This window comes from Miscanthus floridulus, chromosome 10, assembly GCF_019320115.1.
Source record: "Miscanthus floridulus cultivar M001 chromosome 10, ASM1932011v1, whole genome shotgun sequence".
Lineage (NCBI taxonomy): Eukaryota > Viridiplantae > Streptophyta > Magnoliopsida > Poales > Poaceae > Miscanthus > Miscanthus floridulus.
The window spans coordinates 6,207,490-6,226,939 of NC_089589.1; the positions used below are offsets into that span (position 1 = coordinate 6,207,490).

General features: G+C 47.7%; 1 protein-coding gene across 1 annotated transcript; it reads right to left on the reverse strand.

The window, feature by feature from the left end:
- Positions 1-4,478: 4,478 nt before the first annotated feature.
- Positions 4,479-6,739, reverse strand: LOC136487559 (anthocyanidin reductase ((2S)-flavan-3-ol-forming)-like). The gene is made up of 6 exons (XM_066484686.1): positions 6,546-6,739; positions 6,178-6,350; positions 5,852-6,052; positions 5,388-5,547; positions 5,056-5,278; positions 4,479-4,959 (listed from the first exon to the last, which is right to left on the reverse strand). The coding sequence occupies exons 1-6, from the start codon at positions 6,667-6,669 to the stop codon at positions 4,806-4,808; spliced, it is 1,035 nt and encodes a 344-aa protein (XP_066340783.1). The 5' UTR covers positions 6,670-6,739; the 3' UTR covers positions 4,479-4,805.
- Positions 6,740-19,450: the final 12,711 nt, after the last annotated feature.

Here is a 19,450-nt window from a genome sequence, read left to right on the forward strand (position 1 = left end):
ACTACCCATTCTACACATTTGTTTCACAGGGGCATGGTTCGATCAACGAGCTTACGCTCAGGGACTAGATAAGATGATCATTGTCTGGGTGGTCGGACCATGGACGGACTTCACTACCAACCAACTGGTCAGCCTGCTCGGCACTCACTCCTGCTCGGCATTCACTTTGTCGCCGACCAGTTGGTTGGACAGCTCATCGCATGGGCTTCATCGTTAGCTACGTTGGGGGCTCGCCAGCTACGCTGGGGACTCCTCGGTGTTTGGATTCTTCAGTGCAAGCATCGCCAGCTAAGCTAGGAGACTCCTTAGTGCATTCGGATTCTTCAGTGCAAGAGTCGCCAGCTAAGCTGGGGACTCTCTTGGTGGTAGATTTTGCTACTTCTCATCTAGTCGATTCGCCTGCTGGCTTACTACGTTTTGCCAGCTGCTGCATGTTATGTGTGCTATCAAGGTGTTCCATGCTATCCGTATAAGGGTGCTAATCCTAGGTGGCATGTCGGGGCCTTGATAAGTACATCTATCATAGCAATCTAGTGCTAAGCACATCTCTCCACTCTTGGAAAGCTTTTAGACTTATTTTCTCTGACCCTGCTACAAGATATCTTCGCAATCTTCCAACAGGCTCTAGGGACTACGTGTGTACACATCATCTAGCGATGATTGTATTTATTTCTACACTGGTTTCCAGCGACATTGGGGACTAGGCCAGCACCTGAAGACTACCACTTTAGACCCTAGGCACCACGTGACTACTTCACCTACCTATCAGGCTCGAGGACTAAGTGGTCACACTTCACCTCGTAGTGAATGTGCTTATTTTTTGACTTAATCTTCTACAAAGTGAGTATGTTCCTCCGTGCTGACTAAGTCAAGGATGCTAAGCGTGTAACTTCGATGCCCGGAACCCAAGTGGGCACACTCCATCCAAGATGGAGACTTCAAATTTTTTTATCATGAGCCCCTTACATCCTTCTGGCAAACCTTAGCTTCGAGTAAGTCTAGGCTTGCTCATAGTTGAACTGCTCGGACACCGTTCCCACTGCTCGGACAATAGCTCGGATGACAGTTCAATTGCTCGAACGCCTATTCAACTGCTCAGATACTCGCTTCAATAGCTCGGCTCCCAGTTAAACTGGTCGGACACATGTTCCTAGTGATCAGCAACAAGTTGGATAGCTCGGACAAGCTCAAGACGGTGTTGCTCAGCGGATACAAGGTGCTCGGGGACTAGCTATGGAGGTATGACCCCCGGTACCCATAGAACAAGACATGGGCCACACCATCAGAGGTGGCCCAGCCCACAAGATCAAGGCGTGCGTTGCATGACACTGGTTGGCGTGCACCGCAAGGCTACAAGAAGATGTTATTTATTAGATATTGTATAATACCAAATATGATACTTTCCTTATAACCCTACCCCTCTAGAGCATATAAGGAGGGGCAGGGGTCCCCTAGTTGACATCCCCATATGAATCATAGGCTTAGCCTAAGATATCTGATCATACGCAATACAATCCATAAAGACACAGGATGTTGGGTATTACGTCAAGCTGATGGCCCAAACCTGTCTAATCGTTGTCTCTTGCGTTCTGTGCCACCATACGGTTCCCTCACATACACCTCCACTGATTCATCTACTACCGTAAGCATACCCCTCGGTAGACTGTCGGATGTATTTCATCCATGCGTACCTCGGCTATATGTGCAGTGTGAGTTCAGGCAGAGGCGCGAGGTGAGGTGGAGCCCAGTGTGAGGGGCAGGCAATGCGAGGCGAGAGCAGCATGTAGCGCGAGGCACGAGGCATGGGTGGGGGCATGAGACACGAGACGCGGGTGGTGCGTGCGAGACATGAGGCACGAGGCTCGGCGGCAGGCGGATCTGTCCCATCCGGCCGGACGCTTGGTATAGAGCATTACCATTCACTACAGGATATAGGAGCTTTGTCGAGTGCCAGGGGCACTCGGCAAAGCCCCTAAAACACTCGGCAAACCGTTTACCGAGTGTTACACTCGATAAACGACACTCGGCAATTGGTTTATCGGCAAACGCTGTTTTAACGAGTGTTTTTCGTCAGGCATTCGGCGAAGACTTTACCGAGTGCCCTAAAAACACTCGGCAAACATTTTTTGAAAAAAATAAAAAAAAAAGCATCAGCCACCGAAGGAAGAAAGGGCACCACCGGATCTAGCCACCCCGCTCACACCGGCGCTGGCCCGCCACCAGATCCAGCCTCCCCGCGCCACGCCACCACCGGAGGGAGAGAGAAGAGAGGGTGCCGCCGGAGGAAGAAAGGGCGCCGCCGGATCCGGCCACCCCGCTCGCCACCGGTGCTTGGGCCCACCACCGGCCCCCACCGGATCTAGCCTCCCCGTGCCGCGCCACCACTGGAGGGAGAGAGGAAGAGAGGGTGCCCACCGGAGGAAAGAAAGGGCGTCGCCGAATCCAGCTACCCCGCCTCACAAGCAGGCCGGCCCGCCACCGCCGCCACTGGATCTAGCCTCTCCACCCCCCCCGCGCCGCGCCACCACCGAAGGGAGAGAGAAGAGGGGTGCTGCCGGAGGAAGGAAAGGGCACACGCCGGATCCGTGGCCTCCCATGATGCTCTGGCCACCAGATCCGGCCTCCCCGCACCACGCTGCACCGGATCCGGCCTCCCCCGTGCCACGCCACCACCGGATCTGGCCCTCCCCATGTCACGCCACCATCGAAGGAGGAGAGAGAAGAGGGTGCCGCAGGAGGGAGAAAGGGCACCACCGGATCCGCCCTCCCCATGCCACGCCATTATCGGATGCGGCCTCCCCGCGCTGCGCTGCCACGGGTCTGGCCTCCCTACACCACCACCACCACCTGAGGGAGGAGAGAGGGCACCGCCGGAGGGAGAGAGATGCCACGCCATGGATCCGTGCCACGCCCGCAACGCCGGGCCACCCCTCCACCACCGCCTGGGTGCGTCACCAGGGCCCCTCCCTGGATCTCACCGTTGGGGAGGGAGGGAGGGGGCGGCACCGGTCGCCGGATCTCGCCGGTGGGGAGGCTGTGCCGGGGAAGAAGGGAGCGGCTGGGAGAGGAGGGGAGGGAGGTGGCGTCGTCGGGAGGAGAGGGGGCGCTGGTGGCCAGGAGGAGAGAGAAGGGGTGGGGACGGGAGGGGGCGGGTAGGGTGCTAGGGACGCGGTTAGGTTAAGTAGGTTTTTTTTTGTTTGCCGAGTTTCCCAGATGGGGCACTCGACAAAGTTTTTTTTTTAATTTTTTTCTTCTCCTACTTTTTTTTGCCGACTGTTTTAGATCTGAGCACTCGGCAATGTTTTTTTTCCATTTTTTTCTTCTCCTTCTTTTTCAGAAAAAAGATTTTTATTTCTTTGCCGAGTGTATTTTGTTAACACTCGGCAAACAATCTCTTTGCCGAGTGTTTTTGTTTTGACACTCGGCAAAACGCCCTGTTTGCCGAGTATTTTTTTTTGCCGAGTGTTTTTAGCGCGGCACTCGGTAAAGAACTTATTCGTCGAGTGCCCAAGGGAATACACTCAGCAAACATAAAAACACTCGGCAAATTTGAGGATTTCGGTAGTGATTTATAAAATATCCAATATACTATGTAAAACCGATAACCTTAAAAGTTGGTTAATATAAATATCATTGCCAAAAAAAAAACTAGGCACACAGGAGGATATATTAATGAGCCCCTGATTAATATTAAAATATCTAATAGATACTACCGATCACGTTAAAAGGTTGGTTAATATATCTTAGTAACATATTAGGCCTTCGCAATCACGTTAACAATTGAGTAATGTATTAATATATAAGATATGTTAGTTAATGTTTTAATAGAAAAATCAAATAGAAATAAATTTAGTCTATTAGTAAAACGTAGGATATAATCTATCAACCTCAATAAACAAAGACACACTTGCGATGGACTACCGGTAAGAGGTGTGATAACTGACAGTCTAGAAAAAAAGATACAATTTCCTAAATTTCTAACATATACTTGGGGCGGCCTTTACCTTCATTTTTTAGAGAAAGAAGAAAAAGTTGTGTATTGTTGCTAAAATAATTAAAATCAGCACACTTCTGAACTATTTTTATCTTTCACAGTAGTGTATATATATTTTGAAAAAAAAATGATATGTTCTGATTTTTTTTGTAAAATAGAAAAGTAACAAGTCTTGATACATAGATTGTACTGAAAATTTGCTATTCTTATGTGGGTTCCAAATAAAAACCATGTTGACTTTTGCTATTTATCTGTCGACAGATTTTTTGGTACTAAACCTATCAGATTTCATAGAACATCACTCGTATACCCTGTGAACATTATAAAATACATTGTAGAACATCATATGTACACTATATGAACATCTCACATGTATATTACCTGCTATTTATCTTGTTGACAGATTTTTTTATACTAAATCTGTCAGATTGCATAGAACATCTCTTTTATACCATGCGAACATCACAAAGTACATCATAGAACATCACATGTATACTATATGAACATGTATTATAAAATCTGACAGATTTGACCACATAAAATCTGTCAACGGATAACTAGACACTCTCAACATTTTTTCCCTGGGATAATCCTGCACATTTTACTTGCCAGCAAGTTATTGCCTTATATAGGAAATGCAGGTCGACAAGTTTTTGTTCCACGAGTTATTGCCTTATAAGAAATGCAGGAACACAGAAACGCAGAGCAACTGACCGAACCTCTACAGTTCAGCTGGCTTATATGTACAGAGACAGTGCTAGCAAATTTATTTCCCAACTTCACATAGATGGAAGACGATGCAAAGAAAGTATCAGCTGGGCAGAATCCCCAGGGCCTTGCCGTGCTCCACCACGTCGTCGTAGATCTCGCCCAGCGTCTGGTACTTGAACTCGAACCCTTCGCTGACCAGCTTCGCCGACGACAGGCTCACTCTCGGCTTCTGAAGGACGACCTCGTCGGAGCAGCTGCAAAGCACGCGCAAGCATTCGAATCACTGACCTCTCGAGTGCAAAATATATTCCAGAATCCAGAGCTGTACGTGAAAGCCGGGCGGTTCTTACAGCAGGTCTCTCTTCACGGTGTACTGCGGGTGGTACTTGTCCGCCAGGAAACGGGCGAGGTAGACGATGGTGGTGTTGACGCTGCAGCAGACGTACCTCCCGGCGGCCGCGTCCTCCTCGGCGACGAACATCTCGGCGCGGCACAGGTCGGCGACGTGAACCAGCGGCACGCAGCCCGTGGCCATCTCGATGCCTCTCAGCACGCCGAACGCTGCTTCGTCGCCTGCAAGTTTTGCATTGGGGAACCATGACATGCTGATGACATGCAGTGCAGTGCAAAGCTCTAGGTATGGAGAAGAGAAGGGACACGGGAATTTTGGAAGCAGACGAACCGGAAAGCAGGGAGAGGCTGGCGGGGACGCTGGTGTGGATCTTTGCGGCAGGCGCCGCGCCGACGGTGAGGACGGGGCAGACGGTGACGAGGCTGATGCCGTGCTCCTGCGCGAACCTGCACGCCTCCTTCTCCGAGAGCACCTTGGAGACTGGGTACCCCTGCGATGCATGCAGTGCAAGCACGGCGTGTGCCATTGTCATGCATGCTCGTCATCATTCAGGACTGGAACAAACCCTATTTAATTATGTGTGTAGGGAAAAAGAACTTGCTTGAACTTATCAGCCGCCTTATCAACCATAGTATAGTATATTTCTCTCACAACAAAACAACATCAGCCGGCTTTTTAGTCGCAAAAAAACATAAGTCGAACAGCTCCTAATTCCGTTTCGAACGAGAACGGGGACAGACAGGACAAGACAGCAGGACATTTATGTGTGGAGGAGTATAGTTGTCTGCTATTACCCAGGGGCCGGACTTGTTGGCAGTGAGGTACTCGACGTCGGACCAGGACTCCTCGTCCAGAACGTGCCCGCCGCCTTGCAACGGCCTTCCTGAGACTGTGGCCGCCGACGAGGTCAGGACGACGCGCTTCACTGTCCCTGCCTTGGCGCACGACCTCATGACGTTCAGGGTTCCTCGGACAGCAGGCTCGATCAGTTCTTTCTGTCACCACCAAAATTGAGCAGGTGAAAATGACATTTTGCATTGGGTGCCATATATACCAGATCGAAAAGAAGCTAGTGTGCTGATCACTGCTGATAGGCAGCGGTGACTTTGGTGCACAGTACCTCAGGATTCTTCGAATGGAGGTTCACTGGAGCGGCGACGAGGAAGGCGTAGTCGCAGCCAGCGACGGCGTCGTCGAAACTGCCTTCGTCGTCCAGGTCGGCGCGGAGGACTTGCAGGGGGCCAAGCGCCTGCAGGTCCCTGAGGTGGGAGTGGGAGCTCTTCTCCATGGCATCTAGGATTATATATTCAGAATCACAATGCACAGCACGTTCAGAATCAGAGCCTAAAGCAGCCACTGCCAACAGTTCCTATCCCGTTTTGTCATGGACGGACTCATGGGATGGATGGGATCACAAGCAAGAAACTGCAACTAAAGTGTTCACGCTCAGTGTGGAAACTAGCTAATGAGGATCGGAGCCGAACGAACCGGGGTTTCTGACCGTCGTCTTGACGGCGTAGCCTTTCTGGAGCAGCATCTTGATGAGCACCGAGGCGATGTACCCGTTGCCTCCGGTCACGCACGCCGTCTTCTTCCTGCCGCCCTCTGACATCGCCGGCCGATCACCTCCGCTTCCGCCTTTTTGCTAGGATTGCATGCGCAGTGAGTTCTGTTTGCTGATAAATGGCTAGCAGCCTCCATTTTATTATGGAGAGTACGTAGCGTACACAGTACACACTTCAGTACAGTAGGTTGCTGCACTTGACCGGTTGGTAGGTGTCCAGTTAGCACGCACGCACACGCAAGAGGGGCGGTTGGAAATCGTCTTCACCGGCGGGTCGTGCTAGACGGATTGGTGCTACATTCAAAAGTGACGGGCATTAACGACTATGGAAAAGGTTATGAGCCAGACTATTAACCTCTTGAAGCTGTTTTTTTTTTGTTTCAGCTCAATAAGCAGCTCTATTGGTGAAGCTGGGTTATTTTTCTCTTTCTGTTTGGCAAACAACTTCATATAGCGGACAAAAAGACTAAAATTACCATAGTATCCTTAGCTTTTCTTTTTTTTTCTATTTTTTTCCTCAACTCCTCCCGGGCCGCCGTTGTCTTCCTCATGGGTGGCGTGCCGCTCATCCCGGAAGCTGCGAGCCTTGACGGCCGCGAGCCCTTGCCCGGTGTCGGCGGACGTGACCAGGCCCTGCGCCGGCGGCCGCACCCTGACCTCACACCTACGGTCACGCCCTAGCCCCACATCCCCGTCTTCTCCCGCAGCTACTCGCACCGTCTTCTCCTGAGCGTGTACGCTCTCGCTCCTGGTGGACAAGTCTCTTGGGCATCATGGGCCCCACATATGTTAGGTGAAGCTAAGATAATCTACTTTTTTTAGTTTCATCCCAACTTATCTCTTTGTGAGAGGAGAAGAAAAACAGTTTTAATGATGAAAGCTGTTTAAAAAAAAGGATGTTTGGCAAAAAGAAAACAACTCACAACAGCTCGTTAAGCTGGTGATAAGTTGTGCCAAATAGGCCCTTAGGTATTAAAAAACAAATTATAACTGTAGTACCACTAGTAGAGAAATGACATTTAATTTAGCTTAAAATTTGGCTTTAGTCCTGGTATTTTTTGCGCCCGGGACTAGAGAGATCTTTAGTCCCAGTTTGTAGCTCCAACCGGGACTAAAGGTCCCTGCCCAACGGCTACTGCGGCAGGCTTTTGCTGCAGGGGACCTTTAGTCCCGATTGGAGCTACCAACTGGGACTAAAGGTTAACTTTTACTTCTGGTTGGTCCCTCCAACCGGGAGTAAAAGTCTACTCCCGGCTGGAGGCTCCGTTCGGGACTAGCAAGGGACCTTTAGTCTCGGTTTCTGTTTTCAACCGGGACTAAAGGTCCCCTCCTATATAGCCCTTCTTCCTCCCCGAGCCCGAGCCACTTCGAGCTCAGTGTTCTTGCTTCATCGCTGGCCTCTCTTCTTCCTCATCGCCGGTAATCACAAGATTTCTTTAATTCCTCCATCGATTCTTCGGTTATAAATGTTACCAACTTTATACTCTCATGTTTCATCAGTAGCGTATCTCATTTTGTGGACTAGATATATGTGGTTTTTTATGGTGGATTTTTTTTATTTGTAAGCCATTTAAGCTCAAAATCACTTTAAAGTTTGCATATTTGGATGAAGGAAGGTTAAAGTAGTTATTCAAAACTAGTATTCAGCTTTCATTTCTAGCATGCATAGCACACTTCATGGTTTAGAGATATAGAGAATTTTATAGTTTTTTTAATTTATTTGTTTATAAAATGAGAAATTTATATTATATTAAAAATGAGTATAGAGAGTAGATGTCAACTACTTCCGGGTCCTCAGACTCTTATCGGGTTCCAAAGCGACTGAGGCCGGACCTTCCTCTCATTGCATGCGGCAAGTGTGAGGAGAAGATTGTGATGGAGTACCGGGTGAGGAAGGAGTGTCCCAACAAGGGCCGTATCTTCTATAAGTGTCCGGATCGCAATGTGAGTTATTTTGTCGCATTTGATGATTATGGTTAATTTATACTTATTTTCATGATGATTGCGATTAAAGTTCTAATTTTTTATTTTAATTTCAGTGGGATAGCACTGGATGTTCAGGCTGGTACTGGGAGGAAGAGTATGTTGAACACGTGCAAAACACTCTTGCACAGGCGGCAACGACGGCTGATGAGGCAGTGATCCTGCGGAAGAAGCCCATAGATGTTGAACAAACGCATGATCTGTCTGTTTTAGTTGAGATTAGTCGCGAAATCCTTATGCTGCTGAAGTGCATTTTAGCTTTAGTTTTTTTAGTGGTAGTTGGGATTGTCTACATTGTAGCGAGACTTTCATAAATTAATACCTTGTGTGGTGGCATGCATGTCGTATAATTAACTAATTATGTTCTAGGTTTTAATATGGTATGTATGTCATGTAATGCAGATGAGCCGGCATTGGATGTACAATGCTGATCCCCGTTCCCAAGAGTTCATTGAGGGCGTGCATTCTTTCTTACGTGTGGCCGAGGTAAACAAATGCGATGGTTTCATGTGCTGCCCATGTGCCATATGTAAGAATTTGAAGGAATATGCTAGCTTAAGGAGTCTTCATTCACACTTGTTGAAGTCGGGTTTCATGCCAAACTATATTTGTTGGATGAAGCACGGAGAAACTGGGGTTGTAATGGAAGAAGGTGAAGAAGAACAATGGGACGATGATGACATTATTGCTGAATATGGTGCCTTCAATGAGACTGCAATGGGGGAAGCTGAAGAAGAGATAGTGGCAGAAGATGAGCCCGCTGATGATCTTGGTTAGGCCATTCGTGACGCACAAAGAGAATGCGAAAGTGAAAATGAGAAGATCAAGTTCGAGCGTATGCTAGAGGATCACAAGAAATTGCTATACCCAACTTGTGATGCGGGACAGAAAAAGTTGGGTACCACACATCTGTTTTTGCAACCTCAATAATCAAGAACATCAAAATCTCGGGTTATTTCCCTAAAAACTAGGGTATTTACATACTACACAATATCAATCTCCAAGCAATTGATGCGTACCAGAAGATCCTAATTCCTACACTTCAACGAGTAGAGGGTTCATTTCATACAATAAAATACATTCTATCACACCGATAATTCTTGTTGGGACGGGGGAGCTCATATGGAATATGGGCCAACTCCCCCTTAAAGAGGCCTAATAGGAGCTAGTGTAGTAGCGTGTGAAATCCTCCCCTACCAAGGGGTCACGTGTAAATTGATGTTGCCTATATGTAATGCCAAGAGCATGAGGGTAGGGGGCTCTCTCCTCTGACTTATTTTGCAAACCCAGTCCGCCTCACTCTACTCTTCTCCTCTAAACCTGTTCAGGAATCGTTTTAGAGAAGTACTAGATCCTTAGGCTGTTAAACCATACGTGAATAAAACATCTAAATAGGAATGGATATTTAATGGATCAAAGATTTTTAGTAAAACAATTTTCATGATTATTGGTTAATATTTAGGTCATTAAAATATTTAATTATTATTATTAATCCATTTCATGTGAAATAACATTATTAGCAAGTCGTTTTTTATGTGCTGCTATAAGACCCACTAATTATCGGATTGTTTTAACTCTTAACCTTACCTTAAAACAGACAGTGGCACTATTCATATTTAGCATTCTTTATCTATATTTATATTAAAAAAAGAGAGAAACGGTATTCTTAAATGTTTTGGCTAAACACTCAGCTTTGCTAAAGAGGTGGCTTCCTTGCAGACAGTAGATTATTCAACACTCAACCTCACCACGCACACACAATCACTCAAATGGAGGTGAAAGAAGAGAAACCAACAGAGAACACAAGCAGGGTACCTCGTATGCCATCATTAGGTGGTCAAATTAATCAATATTAGCCATGATGAGTGCATCTGCCAAAGATTCATATATTGTGTAACTCCCTTAACTCTCACAATGTAACGATTGAAATCTAATAGAAGACACAAAGAAAACAAATCGTATTACTTATTTCTTTCATATAAGATCGAAATTGGAAAAGTATTCTGGAGGAGCTAGAAGCCCACCTGACAAATAGGCATAAACAGGCCCTAAGTGATACTATATGCCTTCCTACTACGGATACATATTCTTCTTCTTCTTTAGCTTTCTGCGGTGCCTCGCCTGACAGAATCGTGCTGCAGTGCTCCCCGTTTGTGCCTGTCAGAATCGCGCTGTGGTGCCTCGCCTAACATAATCGCCCTGCTAGTCACCATTTCGTCAATGGTTTCTTGGAAGGTTACCAAGTGGTAGAAGGTGGTGGTGGTGATGATGATGATGATGGTGAAGATGATGATGATGTTGTTGTTGGAGGCCCACCGTACAATGGTGAACCCATCCATGGGCTGCACTCAAACAGTAATAAATGTACCTATATTTTTCCAATTTCGATCTTATATGAAAGAAATAAGTAATACGATTTGTTTTCTTTGTGTCTTTTATTATATTTCAATCATTACATTGTGAAAGTCAAGGGAGTTACACAATATATGAATCTTTGGCAGATGCACTGCATCATGGCTAATATTGATGAATTTGACCACCTCCCTGAGAATGATGGCATAGAGGTACCCTGCTTGTGTTCTCCGTTGGTTTCTCTTCTTTCACCTCCATTTGAGTGATTGTGTGTGCGTGGTGAGATTGAGTGTTGAATAATCTACTGTCTACAACTGCAGACCAATTATCAATCAACGTTGTAGCTTGGTGAGAACACTAGACTATGGGAGTATTCGGCTGCCATTATAAGCCGGCTTATAAGCTAGTCTGAAACTGCAGACCAACTTTCAAAGGATAGTGGTTGTTATGGCCTTAGAGTAGATGGTAGAAGTACTGGCCGGTATTGTCTAGCTATGATAGTTAGTATTCTTTTGTACTAGCAAATTACTTTTGGGGGTGTTCGGCAAAGCAGCTGCAGTAGTCGCACCAGTAGCCAGCAGCAACTACAACCAGTCGTAGCAGCCATAAAGAAAAACAACCTTTTTAGCTTCTTTGTGGCAGAAACAAATGGGTCAAAAGGTGGAGAAGATGGCGCACGCGTCCTCCCTCAGGCGTCGGGGAAGCGGCTGCCACAGATCGAAAACGAGATGGCGTTGCGGGAGGAGGAGGCAGTGGCTCAGCAGCAAGGGAGGGCGGCGGCGTAGGCGGTGGTGCAGTGGGAGAGAAGGGTGGCGACACAAACCGTACGATGGCGCAGCGGGAGGGAAGAGTGAGAGTAGTTTGCCTGTAGCCGAACGGCTGAGCTTAGGTGCTGCCGCTGTTTGGGCTGCCGAATGGCTGGGCTCGCTGTATAGCTGCAGCCCAAACAGCGGCTTAACCCACATATTTACAACCCAAGGAGCTTTATTCTGGTATCTAGAATAGTGGATGTTATGGCCTTAGAGTAGCTGGTAGAAGTAGTGGCCGATATTGTCTAGCTATGATAGTTAGGGTGGTAGTGAGCTAATCACTCACATGTGGTGAAGATCAAGGGCCATCATTGAGCTCACCTGGGATGCTTGTTTGCAGAGGGTGTGTACCTATTCAATATGGATATAGATCCAGATGCTCAAGAAGAGGATGCACAATGGGTCAGTGTCTTTATTGGTGGTCTTCAAGATAACCATGCTTGGGAGTTTGTGAGGCAGTATCAGAAGAGAAAGGTAAGATAATATTGTTGTTTTATGAGTTATCGATTTTTATGTAATTTTTGAATAGAAAATAATCATCTTTCACAGATGCTATTTTGAAATTAGGTCAATAATAACTTTTATGTGAGAATTTGGAGTGCACTTTATAATTCAGCTGATAATTGGACTATGCGAGTTTATCGTTGCAGGTGACATGATCTTGCGGAAGTGGACCCGCCAGCGCCGGCGCCGGTGCTCTTGCGGAAGTCACTGCCCTGGCACATGAAGCCCAGGATGATGCGGTGGAAGATGGAGCCCTTGAAGGACAGCCGCGGGTTCCCCTCGTTGGTGCAGAGGACGCGGAAGTTTTCCGCCACCTAGGGCATCCCGTCCTTGTACAGGTCCATCTCGATCCGGTCCTGCTGGATACCGTCGATGGTGACGTCGAAGAACACAAGAGGGTTCTTCGCCGCCGCCGCCATCTCGAGAGATCGAAAACTAGGGTTTTGGAACAATATTTTCTGTCCAGCTCTATGGTTATTAATTCGGGTTCGCAGACCCCTGTTCTTCTCTTTTGTAAAGAAACAAAGGGCATGTGGTAGAGTTCTGGCACAATATGCTTGGAAGATAAAAAAAAAAGAAACAAACAAAGAAGGAAAAAGAAATCGGACAGAAAATCGCAAACGTCGTGCCTGAACCCAGTAGAAGCGCGGGGAGCTGTTTGTGGCTGCGGGATGGGCCTGGGCCTACTCACTGCAGTGGCCCAATTGGGCGTGTAAACTGTAGCCCACCAAGCGTTGCGATGCATGCAGCAGGTGAGCATATGTTGCTAAAAAACGATATAAGCTATGCGAATGCGATGGTGCATCCGTTGACCATGCACTGCAAACTCGAAAGGTGACGAGCACAACAAGGTGGAAAGAGGCAGGATGACTTTGTGTCGTGGTCGAGTAGCTACTAGCTAGCATGACCGTTCGTGACGTCACGTCACGTCCACTTACTGAAATCCGTCCGTCCCTACAGCTGTATAGCAACTAGCAAATGGAGACATAATCTGATCTGTTTGGTTCGGTGAGTCACACCCTCCAGAATGAGTGCATCCGTCATGGGTTCACTCTAGTAGGATCGGTTGATGAGTTTGCGTTGTTTGGTTTGGTCACGGACCATGTCGTCCGATGGTTTCTATGGAGGCCGCCGTCGCCTCGGGAGACCGAGAGAGATAGGATGGGACGAGTTCTGTTTTTTTTTTTTGTGATGAGGAAGGGAGCGTGCTGATATTTTTGTGGAGGGGGATTTCGGGCGACGTGGCCCGCTCTGGTCCAAGTAAGCGAATTTGAGGCGACGTGGCCACCCTGATTGAATTCCGGATGACGTGGCCACCTCTACGTACCAGCCGCCTCTACAAATCGACTGATTTGTAGGGGCGGCTCGTATTACCAGCCGTCCTGCTGTGCAATTTGTAGAGGCGGCTGCTATGCTGGAGCCCGATCGAGCACGTCACTGTAGGGGTTGCTCCAATGCCAGCCGTTCCTTAAAAAAAAAAAAAAAAAAGCTCCGTTGCTTTTTCACGCAACGAGGAATAGGCTGATGACGGGCGGATCCATTCTGTGACTTGAACCAAACGCCAGCCGCAGGCTCGGATGTAGGTTAGCAGGTCGTCCGGCAAACCAAACACATCAATCAATATGTTCTCCTCGTCATTATACCCCGCATGCTGGAAAAGCGAAGCTTCGTTCACTAGGCATAGTGTTATTATTAGTGACATAATGTTCGGTGAGTTGACATTATCCAAAAGTGGCATATCTTATCGAGTATATATATAAGTAGGCACAGGGAGTCCGCACACACACTCTCTGGCGACGGTCGCGCCAGCGGGCCCGCACGCGCCCCGGCGTGCAGGTCGTGCCCTGGCGGCCGCGTTGCACTCGTCCTTTGTGAGAGGATGAGAGGAGAAGAAAAACAATTTTATCCATAAAATTATTTAAAAAAAAATAAGTGTTTGATAAAAAAAAATAGCTCACAATAACTTCACGAGTTATTATGAGCTGTGCCAAACAGATCCTACATTACATACAACTAGTTGTGACAACGAACATTCTTTAGTTATATATACATATCCTCGACTCCATCAGTGTGTTGTGGAGCAGCTAGCTCTCCTAGAGGGTATGTAGCTGCATGCTGCGTAGCTTCAGTGTGGTGCCAGATGGTATCTGACACGTACGTACTATAGTGATGCGCCCACCATGCATGTAGGCGCACTGGCTATTTATCAAACTAGCTAGTGGTGCAAAGGAAGTTCATACAAGTCAACAGCAACATTCTAGGAGTATTATTAGCGATCGAGACCACGGCCGGCCGGCCGGCCTAATTAAGCTACCGATATGATAACAAGTAAACAAATAAAGATTATCATGACAAGGACTGTCACGTCCCTGGCTCTAGATTTGTCACTTGGGATATGATGATGATGCTCCCTAACTCCCAACGTTTCTGTATTCATGCATGCATCATGGACCAAGTGCATGCGTTGACCCATGTCTTCGTTCTCCTGTATGGCGCGTGCTAGTTTTTTTTTTCTTCAAAGAAGACTGGCACTACGGACCGAGACCTATAGCTATAGGCGTCGGAGCGAGTCGTACGTCGTCGTCGTAGATCAAGCGCTCCTGTACCTACCGCCTGTTATATATATAGCCTGATAGTGAAACAAAAATTATTTTTTTTTGAAACAATTATATAGCCTGAAAGTGACTGATGAATTCATTCATCAGATATAGATCGATCGGTTGCGCCAACCACAGAAGCATCTTGACTTCTTGAGCATGCATATATGTGGTTGCATTGTGTGGACTGGACAAATAAAGTTCTTTTAATTTTTTTCTTCCCATCATCGTTATTGTTCAGCTAAGCTACTGTGCGTGTGCAAGGTCTTTGGGCTTTGGCCGGCCTCACTACTGGAGGCGCATGCTTTGCCGAGGGCCTCTAGCCCTCGGCAAAGGCCTAGAAACCCTCGGCAAAGGCTTTGCCGAGAGCTGCCCTCGGCAAAGATCCTTCGGGGAATTTTTAGACGGCGAAGGGGTCTTTGCCGAGGGCCCTTTATCGGGCACTCGGCAAAGCCTTTGCCGAGGGCCAGGACGGCCCTCGGCAAAGAAAAGAAGCCGTCAGGCGCCGACGCCGTTGGCGGTTTCTTTGCCGAGGGCCGACCCTCGGCAAAGAAATGGTTTTTTTGTTTTGAATTTGTTTGCCGAGGGCCGACCCTCGGCAAATAAATTTTTTTATTTTTTAAAAAAAAACCTTTGCCGAGGGCCGGCCCTCGGCAAAGTCGGCAAATAATTTTTTTTATTTTTTTTAAAAACCTTTGCCGAGGGCCTCCTCCCTGACCCTCGGCAAAGAAATTTTCAGGATTTTTTAAAAATTCTTTGCCGAGGGCTGGCCCTCGGCAAAGAAATGGTTTTTTTGAATTTTTTTTAACCCTTTGCCGAGGGCCTCCTCCCTGGCCCTCGGCAAAGAAATTTTCTGGATTTTTTAAAAATTCTTTGCCGAGGGTCGGCCCTCGGCAAAGAAATGGTTTTTTTGAATTTTTTTAACCCTTTGCCGAGGGCCAAATTGTCAGGATTTTTTTCCAAAAAATCTTTGCCGAGGGCTATTGCTTGGGCCCTCGGCAAAGGACCCTTCTTTGCCGAGGGCCTTGGTCATTGCCCTCGGCAAAGAGACAGGAATTTAAATTTTTTTTTGTTTTTTGCATTCCATCGACACAAGCATTTCATATATATACATATATATATCACACAGAACCCATTTTCTCTCAATATATCACAACCATAATTGTGAACCACAAATCATAATATATTACAATGACAAGTCACATGTTCATCATCATTCACATGTTTATTACGACAAGTTAATGAAATCCAAGCACAAGTCACAACCATAAATCACAAATCACGCTAAAGTCCAACCACATCACCTAGCACGAGTCCTCATCAAGCTAGCCTATGAGACGATGGTGAAGGAAAAGCAGGATCACCCGGTGACGCACTAGCGGGTTGATTGGAACCCGCGGACGGAAGCTGCACAAAGGAGCAGAGATTGCATGTGTGAGTAATTCGGGAAAACAGTTTTGGAACTTAGAGATTGCATCTAGTATTGTAGGAATACAAAAAGATTAGACTCAATTGAAAATTTCGGCAGCACCTCCCCTGCACGGGGAGGTTTCCAAAACCTGCAAGAAACGACAGCACGAACGCCGACATCCACAATGGCACGAACGCCGACATACATGCAAAGCACAAGCGAAAAATGAACTTTCATACTTACAGGAGTAGCTGCAGGAGTAGGAGGTGGAGGAGCTGAAAACTGCACAGGTACACCCGATCCTTGCCCAAGACTTTGCATGATCACCATCATCTCCGCCATCTGCTTCTGCGCGGCCTCGAACACGACCTTCTAGGCCTGCAGCTGTGCGATCAGCTCCGCGTTCTGCTCTTGACTTTGCCTTTTTGTTTCTTGCAGCTCGGCCTGTAATATTTCACTCCAATGTATCAGTAATGCAAATCTAATTTAGGTGTGTAAATATCTACGTACGATGAGTAAAACAGGAATTACTTGGAGTGCTTGGACCTGCTGCAGTGCTGGAGAAGGCCGTGGACGTATGGACTGGCTGGAGCTCATGCTCCGTGCTCAGATAGCGTCAAGGGAGGGAACAGTGGTGGAGTCGATGGCGCCGTCTGCAATCCACAGCCGCCCGTGCTTCTTGCCTCCTCCGAGCCTCATGATCGCCTCTGCATCAATGGGCTCAATGCGCACATTGTAATCTTCCCCATAGATCTGCCTTACCGTTGACGTGTACTCTTGGACTTTAGTGTACACGTTCGGGTCAGAGTACACCTGGGGCGGGGCAGCCGGGTCGAAGGAGACAGAGGACGACGCCCTGCCCATGTGGGACATAGCCCACGCAGAGAACTCCGAGACCTCCTCGCCCGGGTGTGCAGCCTCCTGCGAGAAAGACGGAAAGATGGTGAGAAATCAAGCAGAATTGAGCGTCAAAATAAATGAAAGAAATCACTTATGTATGCTTGTTTGTATCCGGGGAGGCTACGGCTGCCTTGATGGTGAGTTGGACCTTGCCTCATCAGACGCTGTTCCCGCTGCCTCTCATGCGTGTCAACAAAGTCCTGTGATAACCACTTGTCCACGATCATGGCCCAGCACTCGGGATACGATCGACACCACCAGGAAATCACCTACAAGTCATCGAGTATTTGACATATAAGAAGATGAAATTGAACCTACTTAATATCAAAACGAATCATTATGAATATTATTCGCCTACCTCAAGGTACTAGTCCCGGGTTAGTGTAATCCGTCTTGCTTGAGGCTTGGGGAGGGACTGCCTAAGTACCGACCTGTAGTAGTCTATGTGGGCCTAGACGCGCCCATGGTGGTGCATCTCGGTGACGTACTTCCTACAAGCTGCGGCAGCCGCCCGATCCACCTGGGCCTCAAGTCCTTCTTCGGCCTTGAAATATTTCTGCATACAAAACCGATGTATCCATTCATTATTTCGATAAAAGATTTAACCAATGAATGCGATGTATTAAGCAATGTTGTGCGAGAGAGACTTACCCAAAACTCCGCCAATACTCGCTCCTGCTTGTTGCGGTAAGTGTCATCCGTGACCAGCGCGTACCTGTCCCAGTTGGAGGCCGGCTCTCGCACCACCGGCTCTTCGGACAGTTGCACAATGCCGGGGTACCATTTCTTGCACAAAACACCAAGGATGCTCGTGGGGGTGCGTGCTGGAGTACCCGACAAAACCAACCAGGCCCTGCACAAGTGATTAAGAAAATTTATCGGTTTCTCTTAAGATTTCCAACATATCTTATGAAGTAGTTGCGATAACATCCATAGTTACTTACCTCTTTGCCATAGGCCAAATCACTGAGCGGTTGTGAGGAAGCGGAACCAGAGGGAGGCTCGCGGGACCTCGCTCGTAGAGAGTCCGGGTAGCGGTACCCTCTCCCTCGCCCTCGAGCGCCTCGCCTCCCTCGCCCTCGAGCACCTCGCCTCCCTCGCCCTCGAGCGCCTTGTCTCCCTCGCCCGTCTGCTGACCCCTCTCGTCCTCCGATGAGGACGAGGCCGTGGCTGTCACGTGCTCCTCCTCCAGCACCTCGTCACGTGTCGAGGGAGGAGACCGCTACCTCCTGCGGCGGCTGCCCCTGGTCCTCCTCTCGTCACCTCCTGCGGACGCTACCCCGGACGACGACCCCTCACCTCGAAGGAGAGGGCGGTCTCTCCCGTAAACCAAGGGCGTGTCACGGCGTGGACGTCTGCTCGCCATCTTTGTCCAATCACCTGCAATCACAAAGAATGAACAAGACTAATTAGTACATATATTAGAAATAGATTCAAAATATATAAACAAAACACAAATTAAAAAACCATAGTATTACATGTATTAGGAATAATCTTCATGATTGGGATCATAGGTCTCATCACCACTGTCAAAATTGTCCAAATGGGCAACACTATCCGAAGGTTCTATGTTGTCATCGTCGTCATTGCCTAGAAGTAATCGCTCAAGCATTGCTATGTCCTTGGCATTTACCACCACATCTCCATCGACCTCGTCATCAACCGTTTCGTTGTCTACTTCCATTTTGATTGCTTTGGGTAAGACTATCTCAAACGTGCCTGGTAGCCCATCTCTTGATATATAGAACTGACCATCATATGTGTTTGCATTGAAGTTGTAATCATCATCATTTGGGGCAGGTAGTTTACCATGTGGAGATACCTGGTGCACAATAGCCCAACCCTTAAGATCCTCTTTGTCTTGGTTGGCGTATCGAGTATAATACACCTACACGGCCTGTTGAGCCACAATGTAGACATCTTTTCCAGGATAGATGGAATCTTCTCGAATCTCCACTAGCCCAAGATGAGCGGTTCGTCTCGTTGATCGAGGATTAAACCAGTGGCATTTGAACATGATAGGTTTAGTTCGTCTCCATGAAATAAGAGTTTATAGATTTCCTCAACTCTACCATGATAGTCGAGGCCATCAGTGCCGGGCGTACAAACTCTGTTATTTGTGGTTTTTCGTTTGGGCTGAATCTGCTCGTAACTTGTTGTGTGGAAGCGATATCCGTTCACGTCATAGCCGGTAAATGACTTCACCCTAACATCACGGCCGTTTGCAACCTGTTTCAACTCGTCGCTCATGGACGAATCGGTCTGGGCCTGCA